This window comes from Callospermophilus lateralis, chromosome 2, assembly GCF_048772815.1.
Source record: "Callospermophilus lateralis isolate mCalLat2 chromosome 2, mCalLat2.hap1, whole genome shotgun sequence".
In the NCBI taxonomy this organism is placed as follows: domain Eukaryota; kingdom Metazoa; phylum Chordata; class Mammalia; order Rodentia; family Sciuridae; genus Callospermophilus; species Callospermophilus lateralis.
Genome location: NC_135306.1, coordinates 64,012,598 through 64,025,366, shown reverse-complemented (window position 1 = coordinate 64,025,366; position 12,769 = coordinate 64,012,598). Strand labels below are relative to the sequence as shown.

The 12,769-nt window shown below is 38.0% G+C and overlaps 1 protein-coding gene across 1 annotated transcript in view; it reads right to left on the bottom strand.

Moving 5' to 3' along the window:
• Glis3 (GLIS family zinc finger 3) overlaps positions 1 to 12,769 on the bottom strand; it is a 421,197-nt gene that overhangs the window by 49,254 nt on the left and 359,174 nt on the right. The window contains exon 6 of the mRNA XM_076843439.2: positions 11,740 to 11,884. Coding sequence (XP_076699554.1) covers positions 11,740 to 11,884 — 145 coding nt within the window. The remainder of the gene's footprint in view (positions 1 to 11,739; positions 11,885 to 12,769) is intronic.

The following is a 12,769-nucleotide window of genomic DNA, read 5'->3' as shown; positions in this document are numbered from 1 at the left end:
TTAAAAAGAATTAGAGGACCCATGTGAACAGTGAACTCAATCTCGTTTCTCTTTCTCCCCAGAGGAGAAATTTGGACCTGGGAAGAGTTCGGGAAACAGTCAAGCCTCAATGGAAATTTTGGCTCCTTTGGCTTCATCAGAAATGGGGTGGTTGAGAGAGACAGTGTCAGGGTGATAACAAATGGAACAAAGCAAGCACAACGTGAATCAGATAGAACTGTGCTGGCTGCTTGGCCTTAGTGATTACTCGCAAAAGAGTTCTGGGCAAGTCATTTAACCAGTCCCAATCTCTTCCTCTTAAATAAGGATAACATAATTCATAGGATTGTGAGAATTATATAATGCACAACCCCCCCCACAAGCACAGTGCCTGAACTATAGCTAAATGCTCATAAATCACTGTTGCTATTATTTGTCTGTGTTATTACAATTATTACCATTTTAATCAGATTAGAGAAAGACAATGGCATATGTTGCTCTCAAATGGTAAATCTCCAATGAAGTATGATTTCCTGTCTAAATTACAGATGGAAGAATGCATATAAACTACAGACTAGAGTCCTTTTAAAATGCAGAAGCATTTCACACCTTTTCCTCAATCAGTTTTTTATTGTTCAATTTTTTTTATATATGTTGCTAAAAAGTGTTTGGGTCCTGCAAAAAGAATCCTCATAGGGTTAAAATGTTGTACTTTATTTTGAAGGAGTAATGCACACCTTTGAATTACAACCCATAATGCGTTTCAGTTTAAAAGATAACAAGTCATTTTCATGCATGACTGCACTTCGTTAAGGAGCGAAAATGGGCTGTTACTAAAATGTCAACACAATTGTCCCTCTTGAAGCTTAGTTTATCTTGAAGTATTTTTACATTTTCAGCATTTCTTTTTGTTTGTTTCTCCAAGTGCACAAAGATCCAGTTTCCGTTAATTTTCAGAATTCAAAGAAAGACTTTTCATTAGGCATTCTTAAGAAAATGGCCAATATTGGGGATAACTGGTGATAGGCCCCCCGAGAGTGAAAATTTGGATTCCGGTACTTTCTGTGTGTTTTGTGAATTTCATTTTGGAGCAATATCATTGCACTTTCGTTCAATGGAAAATGTTCCCCAACCTAAATGCCCAAATCGGAAAGAGTTTTCTAGTAGGGAGAATGCCTGGTCAGGGTCATTTAGAAGCCTGCATTTGACACTGAAGTTAATTGGGGAATGGGAGAGATTCCTCCACTAATCCTTGCCTTGTGGCTGATGAGGAGGAGATTTCCTTTTTCTTTCCTGCTGATGTCTGGGCATTTCCTCTTTGCCTGCCTCTCCATCAGAAAGGGTGTCACTCCACCCTCCACCTGTATCAGGAAGAAGTACCTTCTTAAGGGTTTCCACACTCATCCCTCTAATCTTTCTCTTCTCCTTGCGGCATGAATAATTTTAATATTGCCAATTGCTAAAAATCTATTCTTTCTGCCTGTCTTTTTTTCCCCTCCCCTCTTTGCAGTGTGGAGTGTCATTATCCAGCAGCCCTGATAAGAGGATAATGAAACAATCCCTTCTCAACCAGATCCGGTGGCTGTCAGACTAAAATGACACCACCCGTACATCCTTGACATGCTACCCTAAGCTAATTGATGGCAAACAATGGCAACTGTCTCCCATGCACTAAGACAAAGAAAACACTCTCATGTCACCTGATGGGAGAGCTACCTGGCAACGGATAAACAAATGTGTTAGCGAGATATTGCATTAAGGTAAGTGAGGGCACAGCTCTGAAGAACATGCCTATTAACTTTGAGCTTACGAGTGCTGCTGTTCACTGGGGAACAGAAATAAATAAGGTAAAATGAGAATTTATTGATGTCTGGACAGTTACATGAATATTCAGGCTCTCTTACAAATAGATATTCCCCCATGAGCTCCAAACTTCTGTGTAGGCTTCCCAATTACATTTCCACATCATGCAGCTGGATTTATAGCCAGGGAAGAAGTTATTAGTGTTTGGAAGAGGATGCACGCTTACATGCCTTTCTGGAATACACGATGATACAACTAGAAGATAATGGTTGATGTCATCCATATAAATGCCAAAGGTTACCATCAAACATCCTGAAATACCAGGTGTAATTAACTTCAGGTTCAGAAAAGCTCCTGAAACACCAGTATTTTAGAACAAAGACATTTTGTTCCAAGTAGAGGGGCATCATTCTGGCAGTTCTCTCAATTTCTGTGGGACCAACACTTCATGCAGTCCTCTTGGATCTTTCCAGACAATGCATGACATATCCAACCTCAAATCTCATACTTTACCCTTTTTCCTTCTACCTCTCAACGTTCCTACATATTCACCCTCAGATAGTTTGTTACACCGAAAGTCAGTAAAATAACTTGAATAAGCAAACCACTCAGACTGCCCTATAGGAAATCATCATTTGTTCCTGGCTTATGTGTTATGTTAACCCCATTTGGGGCAGAGTGGGAAAACAAAATGAAAGAAGATGGAATAGCATGGGTAACTACTCCTGGAGGTCCTTTAAAAATGCTCCTCATTTGTCTGTTTGGAAGTCAAGTCTAACTTGGCCATTAAAACAAACAAACAAACAAAACAACAACAACAAAAAAACCAACAAAGTTTCAGTAAAACACATTTGGTTCCCTAACTACTTATTATTCATTCCTTAGGTATCTCCTACCTGTGCCATGTTGACCATAAAAGATGTTGCTTCTCTTTCAGAGTCTGCTGGGACAATCTCACCAATGGACTTTCACATGACTTCTGAAACCACTTCAGAGCAAGGTGTTTTAGAAAAAGATATTTAGCATATAGACAACCAACCCAGTATTTAATACAATATTTTTCCAGCCAAATCCAGGGTTGACCTACCAATTCCAAACTCACATAGGGAATCTCCTTCTTTTCCAGGTCTGTCAAATGATGTAACAACAGCCCTTTTGGAGGACTGGGGTATGGTGAGGACCAAAAGTTTGCCATTTTTACTAGCTTGAGGCAAAATTGCATGGGTAGTTGGTTTTGTGACTCTAGGCAAGGCCCATTCTTCTTTTTAACTTGCCTATACTCTTCCACTTTGCCTTCAGGTGCTTAGTGTTACCTTCTAGCAAACCATTTTACTCTTAGGACACTGCTAAGTGACTCAGATGTTATCATGGATTTATGCCCATATGTAGTCTTTTTCAAGGAATTTTTATTTAAAGTTCTGCTCCATCTATGTAATAGTGAGTTCAGCCTTCACTTTATATCAGTTGCAAACATCTTCATTGCAGGTAGAGAGTGGATTTTGAAGAAGCAAACCTCTTCCCTTGAGAATGAGAGAATATGGACAGGTGGGTCCTTCAAGTTTGATATTTCAACCTTTTTTTTTACTCCTAGTTGTTAATTTACATTTCTACAAGAGGCTTCAATTTTTAAAAATATAGTTCTTAAAATACCTTTCTGTTGAGGAGTCTTGGCTCATCATAATTAGAACTGAGACCCCTGTTCTTTGGCAGCCCCTTCCTCTGGCAGCCTCATCCAGGACAAACCCTCCCCCACCCCGCCCCATCCATAGCAACCTGAGTTGCTTGTGTGCAGATGTCTTTTGCAATTTGACAACTTTGGTTGTTTGAGAACCTCTTATTTGGAGGTTCCATAGAACACCCCAGGGAGGAGTAGGAGTGGTAGGCAGTACAAGTGGTCTGGATCCCTTCAAGGGAAACAGTTCTGCTGTCATCTGTTTTAATTGCCAGACCTTACAAAATTCTTTAAAAACCCATCAGCCAGAAGACAACTAAGGGTCTGCTAAATCTAAAATCTTACAGAGAACAACAAAACCAGTATGTATTACAGGATCCTAACTTGTCTCACAATGTAGTCTCTTTTTAAATTAATTTATTTGAGTTACTTCACTTTCTGGCTTCCTTGTTTTCACTTAGTCTTTGATAAATGTGTCAGATGTAAGTTTGAAGAGGGTGGGGGGTTAACAAACCTTTTCTGGAAAGAGTCAGATAGTAAGTATTTTAGGCTTTGCAGGCAAGAGGCAGTGTCCACAATTATTTAAGCAACTGTTCTCGTATCAGGCTAATAGGTTTGTTTGTTTTTATATTTAAAAATCTTAAAACCATCTTTAATTGTTAGGCCATGCAAAAATAGAAGGCAGGTCAGATCTGGTCTATGGGCTGTAGTTTGCTGATCCCTACTGTTAATAAATTACCCGTTATATTATAACTACTAAGATCTATCATGAGAAAGAACTGTTTTTGAAATATGAGAATTAAATTTGAGGAAAGCAAATAGTCAAGAATAGTTTTCTGAACTCCTTGGAGTATATTTTGAGATAAATGACATAGTCTGGAAGAGTCTATTTACAAAATGACATCAGGCTATACTCCAGCAATGCCAAAACAGTGACTACATAGGATTGTTCTGGTTGGGGCTGTCAATCAAATTTCTTCCTTCTTCTATCTGCCTCACTTTCACAAATTCACAGTTTCATTAAGTTCATTTTTCAAATAAGCACACTGGCACTCTCTATATAACCAGTCTAAGTATTATTTCTACTTTCAATGGCAACAGAAAAATGTCTAATTTATGGACCTGAAAACAGGTCTTAGGATGTGCAAGGTTCAAGACCTCATCTTGACTTCTTCTTGGAAGGAAGTCTATATATCAGGATATTGATCTCTGAACCCTTCAGGATTAAAGAAATGGGTAGAAAGGTTTCTATTTCTTGTCACACACAGCAACTTGGTTCACAACTAATTCTCTTTAAACAAAGAGGAAGAAAAAAAAAGAAAGTAATATCAGTTGAGTATCTGACGGTTGCTATGGAGTGAACTGAATCATTTTATGCTATCTTATTTAATTCTCACAACAGCTCCATGAGATCAGAATTCTTACCACCATTTTATAGAAAAGTAACATACCCAAACTAAATACCCAGGGAGTGGAGAGCCAGCATTGGACTTTAGATTTAGTTCCATATTTTTCTGCCAGAGCACATCATCTCCAAAGAGCAAAGACAAAGTGGGAGGAGCACTCTTTTAAATACCCCAAATCTACTAACCACTGATGGTAACTACTGAATGAAGCTGATGACATTCTCAGTTTCTTTAGGCTTTCTTTTCTTTTTCTTTTTTCTCATTTCTAAAATCAATCAAGCAAGGAGGTGGGTGATTTATGGCACCCATTCCCTAATGCGTTTAACAGAACTATAACATTAATTCTTCTAGTATTTGGATGAAAGTATTATAACTGATAGATGCTCAACATTATCATATTCTAAGAACTCTTTATGTACTGTAATACAGTATTGATCTCAGTAAGAAAGAAATTCAAGTTAGGAGTCATTTTCTCTTGTAAGTGGCATGTTTGAGCATATATTGGTCATACAGATGATTAGAGGGGCTATACAAAACATGGTCAGTAATGAGTTAAATATGACTTAGGAGATACAGAAGAGTACTCACTCTCAGGTTGTGTATAGATATAACCCAAAATGGTGCGAGTGCTCCAGACTGATGGATAGGATCCTAGACAATTTCTTTCTTATTATAAAATACTCTGAAGACATTACTCAGTTGCTTTTTTCATAAAGTACACCCATTTCTCAGAAATTCCCTATGAACCAGCCTGGGGAGTAAAGCCACCACATGGCCAATGAGAACTTATTCCCCTCTCCCTTGAAGAGCAAGTAGCTCACTTTCCGCAGCTATTGACTCCTAGAAGGTGCAAACAAGGACTTTCCATCCCCAGCAAAAGGGTTCCAGTGACGCTTATAAACCTTTGACTTCTCAGGGTATAATGAGGTGTTAATAGAAATTCTAGGGTAAGACTCACCTCTGAAATACAAAGCTGATGGCTAGTCAGAGCTGAAGTCAGACATAGGCAGATAAGCTCACTAACACAGAATAGGACTAGAGCCCAAAGAGCAAGCCCAGATCCCAGCTACAAACCACAGACCTGAAAGTGAGGCAAAAGCAGCCTGGGAGGACAAACAAGACTTCGAGGAGGAGGCTGCAACTTCTGATGATCAATGTGAGCTGTCAAGGCAGTGTAGATGGACCGATTCATGGCCCAAACACCTGAGCAAGCAGATCAGTCTCTGACAATAGTGAGGCAGATTCTACAGAAGCCAGTCCAAGACACAGTGCTGTTGATTCATTAATGTGGAATGAGTGAATCCCACAATGCTCTCTCTATTCAGTGCCTGTAATACACTCTTAGTACTATAAAGTATAAGTAATATTTGTCAATTCAATAATGCCCTTGTAAATGTGTGTTTAAAACTGTGTTATTCTTAACATTTCTTTTTAGTACCCATGCAAATACTTTGAACTTGAAACATGAACTTTCTCTGTGGCTACAAACACTAGAAATGTCCAGTTACTTTTCCCCCTTATTTTTCATATGAAAGTGATAAAACTATTTGCTTTATTTCTTTTCTTGAAATGTAAATTCAGTTAAAGCAGGAAGTTAGAACTTTGGACCCAGTAGTTTTGCTCTTAATTTCCTAACCACATAGGGCTTTAGCTTCTAATTTCAGAAATTCTATCCTGAATTCTCTGTCTTGCCATCCATCTGTTCTTCAGACCTGGTTGGGGTACACTTAGAGTAGATCCAATCTTCCCTTCTCATGTCCCATTTAAGTGCTGGCAAAATAATATTAAGTGAGGAAAAGAAGAAATAATAGTTTAAAGATAACCAGTACTTTTCCCAATGGGAATAAAACTACAATTGCCCAGCTTTGCTACTTTCCGATCTTCTTAAATGAAGTATGCAATTGTTTTTGCTCACCCATAAAAATATTTTTGCAGCAAAACTTCTGCATATTTTGAAACTGAGTTATTCAGCTTAATCTTGCATGAAAAACTAACATGAATACAAGGAGATAAGTAGATATGGAAAACACCAAATTAAACAGCTTGCAAACATATAAAAGCATTAATATTAGCTTCATACATGCAAATGTGCCCTGTGCTGGCTGGTAATTGACATTTGAATTTTCTTTAGTTGAGTGGTTTTAGGATCTCACTCTTAATGTATGAGCAACACCATTTTAAACATTGGCACAAGATGTAAAGCATAATATCCATCTATAGGCTTCTGTAGTGAGCAACCGAAAAATATACTACAGAGTAATTCTTATTCTAACTACCCCCAACCAAAATTCAGATTGTGTTTTTGCTAGAAGTCACATTTCCATATTTTATAATCCAGAGCAATGGTTTCAAAGTGTGGCCTCTAGACTAGCAACACGCAGTGTCACCTGGGAACTTGTTAGAAACATCTGGCAGAAATGCAAATACTTGGGATACAGATTTGTACAATCAGAAACTCTGGGAGTGAGGTCCAGAAAACTTCATTCTCCCAAGACTTCTAAGTGATTTGGTGCCTGTTGAAGGATTGCTGAGGGCTATGGAAGGCTAAATCTATAGGTTAAAGTTCTCAGTGCCTGTGACAGGAAATATGAGGCTTGCTCCATCCCTTACTGTTTCTCCAATCCAACTTAGTGGGTAAACTACAGATGCAAGAGATGCTCCAAAACAATGAAAGACTGTGACAGCTGCTCAAGGCATCATCTGAAGAGACACTACAAAGATGTTACTGTCAAATGTTTCTCTGAATTCACTTTGTATTGTGAGTCTCCACTTCCTTCTGTCCACTGCCAGTTCCAAAGTGGTTCTGTTGCTTTTTCACCTTTGTGAATTCTAAGCATAGCAACATTTTTTAAGATAATGCAAGTAATAACTATGCATTTTTATAGTGCTCTGTCCTTTTAAAGACTTTTATGCAGATCATGTTGTTTTATCTTCACAATTCTCCTATAAAGGTTAACCTACTGGGAAATGTGGATGTCGATTTAGAAACCTCTAATAAAGTCCCCAAATTAACAACCACTTTTAGAGAACAGACTGTATGAGACAGTTTTATGGAAAATTATTTCTAACACAACTTTGCAAGCTATCCAAAGACAGTAATTGAAGAATGTAGAAACTGTATTAAACACATGCAACAAAATTATATTAAAGTGAAACACTGTTTCATAAAGTATGTTTAACCCTATGTAAATTTAACACAGTGCTATTTATTACAAAAACTGATGCTATTGTAAGAGAAGAGCCCTTATTCACAGTAACAAGGGAGGAAGGAAGGGAATGACTTCAAAAATTCCTGCTCTAAAAAGAAGTCTTTATTTTCCTTCCATATTTCCACATGAGATCTGAGCAAAACCCCTATTTATTTTCCTGAGAAACATAAAGTTACATTCAAATTTTGGTTAATTCAACAGGACTTGTAAAATCTAAACATAAGCATTATTTATAATCCAAAAAATGGGTACCAATAAAATTCCTTCGTTCTTGTAGATTTCTCTTGTTTCAGCTGATTAGCTCCTTACTTGCTAGGCAGTTTCTGTGGGACTCAAGCATCTCAACCACAGTGGCCTCTATGAAGTCCTCAGGGCTCATGTCATATACCAAGGTCGTGTCTTACCGAATCCATAGGGCAGCACTGGATTGTAGGAAGGCATAATTTTATGATCACTCATGGGGCAGATGATCTTCCATACAGTATTCTTTGTTGGTGAGTGGACTTATTAGTAAGACTCAGCACTGGTCCAGGCTCTGCCTGATTTTGTACACTTACCAAAGTTATATTTACCTGCTTCATTGGCAAATCACAGGAGCTCACCATAAGATGTGCACACCACCAGGCCTTCAAAACAGCATTTATATAACAATCTACTGGCTATGAAAGAGTCTATCCCAGATCATCAGATAAATCACCTGAATTTACAGAGGCTGGCCTGGGGCATTATCTATCTGGGGTCCAGAACTTCTGAACAAAAGGGCAGAAAATATAAGTGAGCCAGCCGTGAGGCTTGTTCATCAGTGCCCCGGCCTTCCCGTTAGATCATAACACTGCTCTCAGGTTAGCTCAAGAGCAGGCCTGGGGAGCCCTGGGATTTTTCAGAATAGTGGAAAAGTAAACACCTCAATTTAAAATCATCCTCAGCGTGGCCTCAAGTTATATCTGGTTCCTTTAACCTGGGACACTATTTTCTTCTACAGAAATGAAAGTCTTTTCAGGCAATCCATTCCAATCAAACTTTGTGTTATCACCCTGAAAAGTTTGTTTCAATAAGAGAAGCCAACACTTCAGGAGATATGTGTGATTTCTTTGTATCTGAACTGCTATTTTTTCCTGCTCATCCTAATGCTGAGCAAACTTTCCCTTTCCTGGAACCTTGTAAAGCAAGGTCTACTAGCCATTAAAAACATCCATGTCAAAACAGGACATCTTCAGACTATGAATCTTCAATCATAGTGGCTTAAGACAGATCCTAGCGTTCAATGCCATATTTAACTATGCTCATCCATACTCAATAGGTTTCCACTGAAATATTTTTGTGATGAATCAAATTACTAGCAATTAAAGGTTGATTAAAGACAATCATTAAACAAATATTGTCTTAACTTTGTATAATAGAATGTAAAGGGAATAACTCCAAGTACTCTTGCCACTTAGCCAAGTCTTAATCTTTGTCAAATTGCCTTAACACTTTACATTTTACATTTAACTAATTGGTGAACAGTTTCCTGTTGCACCTTTGTCATTTCTCTTGATTTGGCTTTTTCCATAGATCTTTCATGTAGGTTTGCAGCTGGTGTGCATATGCATTCCTCACCAGTGCATTTCTAGAACTTTCAAAGCTTACAATTTTTGTTTTGTACATTTTCTTTTCACCTGTTTTTGCCTCTGTGTTTGTTGCCTATTCATCAAAACAAAAAAGCATAATCAATTAAAAAAAAAGTCTGAAGCCAAGAAAGTAAAATAGGACCTGATGGAATTAGAAATAAAGAAGCAGAGAGGATAAATTTTCAGTTATAAGCTATTAGTGAAGTAAAACTCTAGGAACAAAGTTGAGTAAGATGGCCACCTGCCTGTTTCAAGTATTCTCAAAGTCACAGAAAATACCAGTCAACCTGAAGATGCTCCATTGATAACTGTGGCAACCGCTTCACCCATCATGGCAACTTATCTGCCACAGCTAGAGACTTGAAGCCAAGAGCTCAAGTTCTTTTTGAGAACCAAGTAATTCCAAAACTTTAAAGACATTACCAGAAATACAAAAACATACACTGAGTCAAATATGATGGTTCTGAAAATTAACCACATGCCATATGCTCCACACAACAAAGGCACTAATGTTTTTCCAGATGCATATATCATGGCTTCCGAAACCATTTCCAAGAGGCTTAAATGCAAGAAGAATGGCCCATCTCTGGTAGCTATTCATATTGGATGTGGGTCCATTTTTTCAATCACTTCTGATTAGCTTTGACCTGAAATGTTGGGTTGCAGATCTTTAGAAAGGTAGATTTTTGGATTGAAGAAGTAGAGGAATGCTTTATAGGTTGTTTTAACCTGATTAATTAATTTAATGGGCTGAAATAAATTTCAAATATCAACTATTTGGCAAATACAAATAAAAGCTAATCATACTCTTTCATGTGTGTATCTAATATAAAATATTAATATGTATGTGTTGGTTACACTGTGCAATGGCATATTTGATATGAGTATATGCACACCTTTAAGATTTGGACAGGCCTTCAAAGCTTATCTCTTCTCCCTGGGTCTCAAAAAGCAGAGCCTCTATTATCTCCAAGAGTAAGTATTGAAAGCACATGTTAATGGTCCATGACACTGGAGCATCATCAAGGAGGTTTTGGTGACTGATGCTCTTGAAGCGGTTGCTTAATGCCCCTCTCCCCTGCATTTGGATCATATGAGAACTGTCAAGTTTAAAAAGCTATACAAGCATGCCTTTCTTCTTTTCTACTGTAATGCACCAGTAAATTCTTTATTCTTTATGGTTTATTAGTACTTTTCAAAAGGAAAGAACAGACTGCTGCCAAACCTGGCAATGGAATCAGATGGGGGTGGGAGTGGGCTTTGTAATTCATAGAAAATAGAAATTTCCCATTGTCTGGAATGTGGTGTCGGTGAGACTTTGTTTTCATAATCACAGCACACAGTAAGAAGTTTCCATATGTAAAGAGAATAATTATGTTTGCACAAGTACATCACCATTATAGAGATGCACAAAAAGACAGGCTGAGAAAGTAAAAGAAAAACAACTTCTTTGTTGCATATGAATCCTTTCTTATTTTTCACTATATACATGCAATTTTCCACATATAGAGTCACGTATTATTCAAACCTGAGCAGAAGAAAGGTAGTCTGGGAGTATCATCCCCTTCTCCTTCTACTCCCCCAGTTGTTGGCAGACCAAAATTAGTGAATATTCTTATAAGTTGGTTTACTGATGTGAACAGTTTTTTAGACCTTTAAAAGGGGCTTCCTTTTAAAATGCAAAGATGACAATCACTGTTTCATTAAGAAGTCCAGATGCAGCCTGTTACCTGCTTAAGGAAAAACATTTCCTTTGAGTCTAAATCAAGCTAGTAAATTTAAGACACCTGGGAGTGTTGGGTGCACTGAACTTTTGGCAGAAGTCCCGAACTAAAAGAGCTAATGCATTATTTTGCTTTGTTTCTTTGTAAGAAAAAAACAGTCTGCTGCCAAACCCAGCTCAGGAATTACATGGGGAGGGGAGCAATTTGCAGCCCATTGATAAAGCCCAATACAGATAATATTAGAAGAATTTTCCCTCCTATGAGCATTCCCTTTAGCCATAGTGAAATGCCCAAAGAGAATGGTGTTGTGGTTAGTTCTGCCTTGGCTGTTCTTACCTGGATAGAGGTCAGGCCCAGGCCCGGGGGAGCATCCCACGGTGCCATCAGCAGCAGTGTCTCTTGGAGAAGTGGCTGGCTGCAGGGGCTGCACAGTGAGGCAATCTGAGAGCAGGTCTGGATGGAGCTCAGTGCTGGACCGAAGCTGAGAGAAGGAGAAAATAAGAGACATGGAGAAAGAAAGCTGGTCCTTGGAATACTTGCCTGGCAAGGTCTCATGCCCTAAGGTTCAATGCAATTCAATCCACAAATATTTATCAAGCAGCCTCTATGGGGAAGGCACGAGCTTTACACAGTGTCAATAAAAGGGCTGGTTTGCCAATACTAATAACACCTGGCAGGTGCTCCAGGAAAGATGTGGCTAGAGGCAAGCAGAGCTGACTTCAGTCCTCAATATTTCCACTTCTGGGAACCCAACTTCCTATTGTATTTCCATTTATTTGCGTTATATCTTATCAGAACTTGTAGTGATAACAAAAACAAACTCAAGTAAGGTTTACCCCATATTGAAAAGTGCTTTTAAAATAGAGAGATACTGTCATGGAATATCTGGAGATAATGAAGAAATATCCATTGAGATTTGACTTCTGCAGATTTTACAGGAAAGAAAAGTACTCAAGTTAAACTTTAAAATATTATGGAGCATGATTAAAAGAAAAACTGATATCATGAACAGCGCCAAAACCCAGTTAGAAGTTACAATATAACAACATGGATTTGAAGATAACCACATGTAAGAAAATTCATTCTTTTCTTATATCTTTATTTATTTTTTATTTTATGTGGTGCTGAGGATCGAACCCAGTACCTCACTCATATAAGGCAAGCACTGTACCTCTGAGCCACAACCCCAGCCCAAATAATTCTTCATATATTAAAGAGTCACATGAAATACCAAACCATAACAAATGTTGAAGTATAGGAAAAACTTTTATGAGTAAACATTTTTTAAATGTAATTTGAATGGGAAAAGTTACAATGGAAGATTTAGTAACATAAAAATATTAACCTGCTTGTCCAAAAACATAAT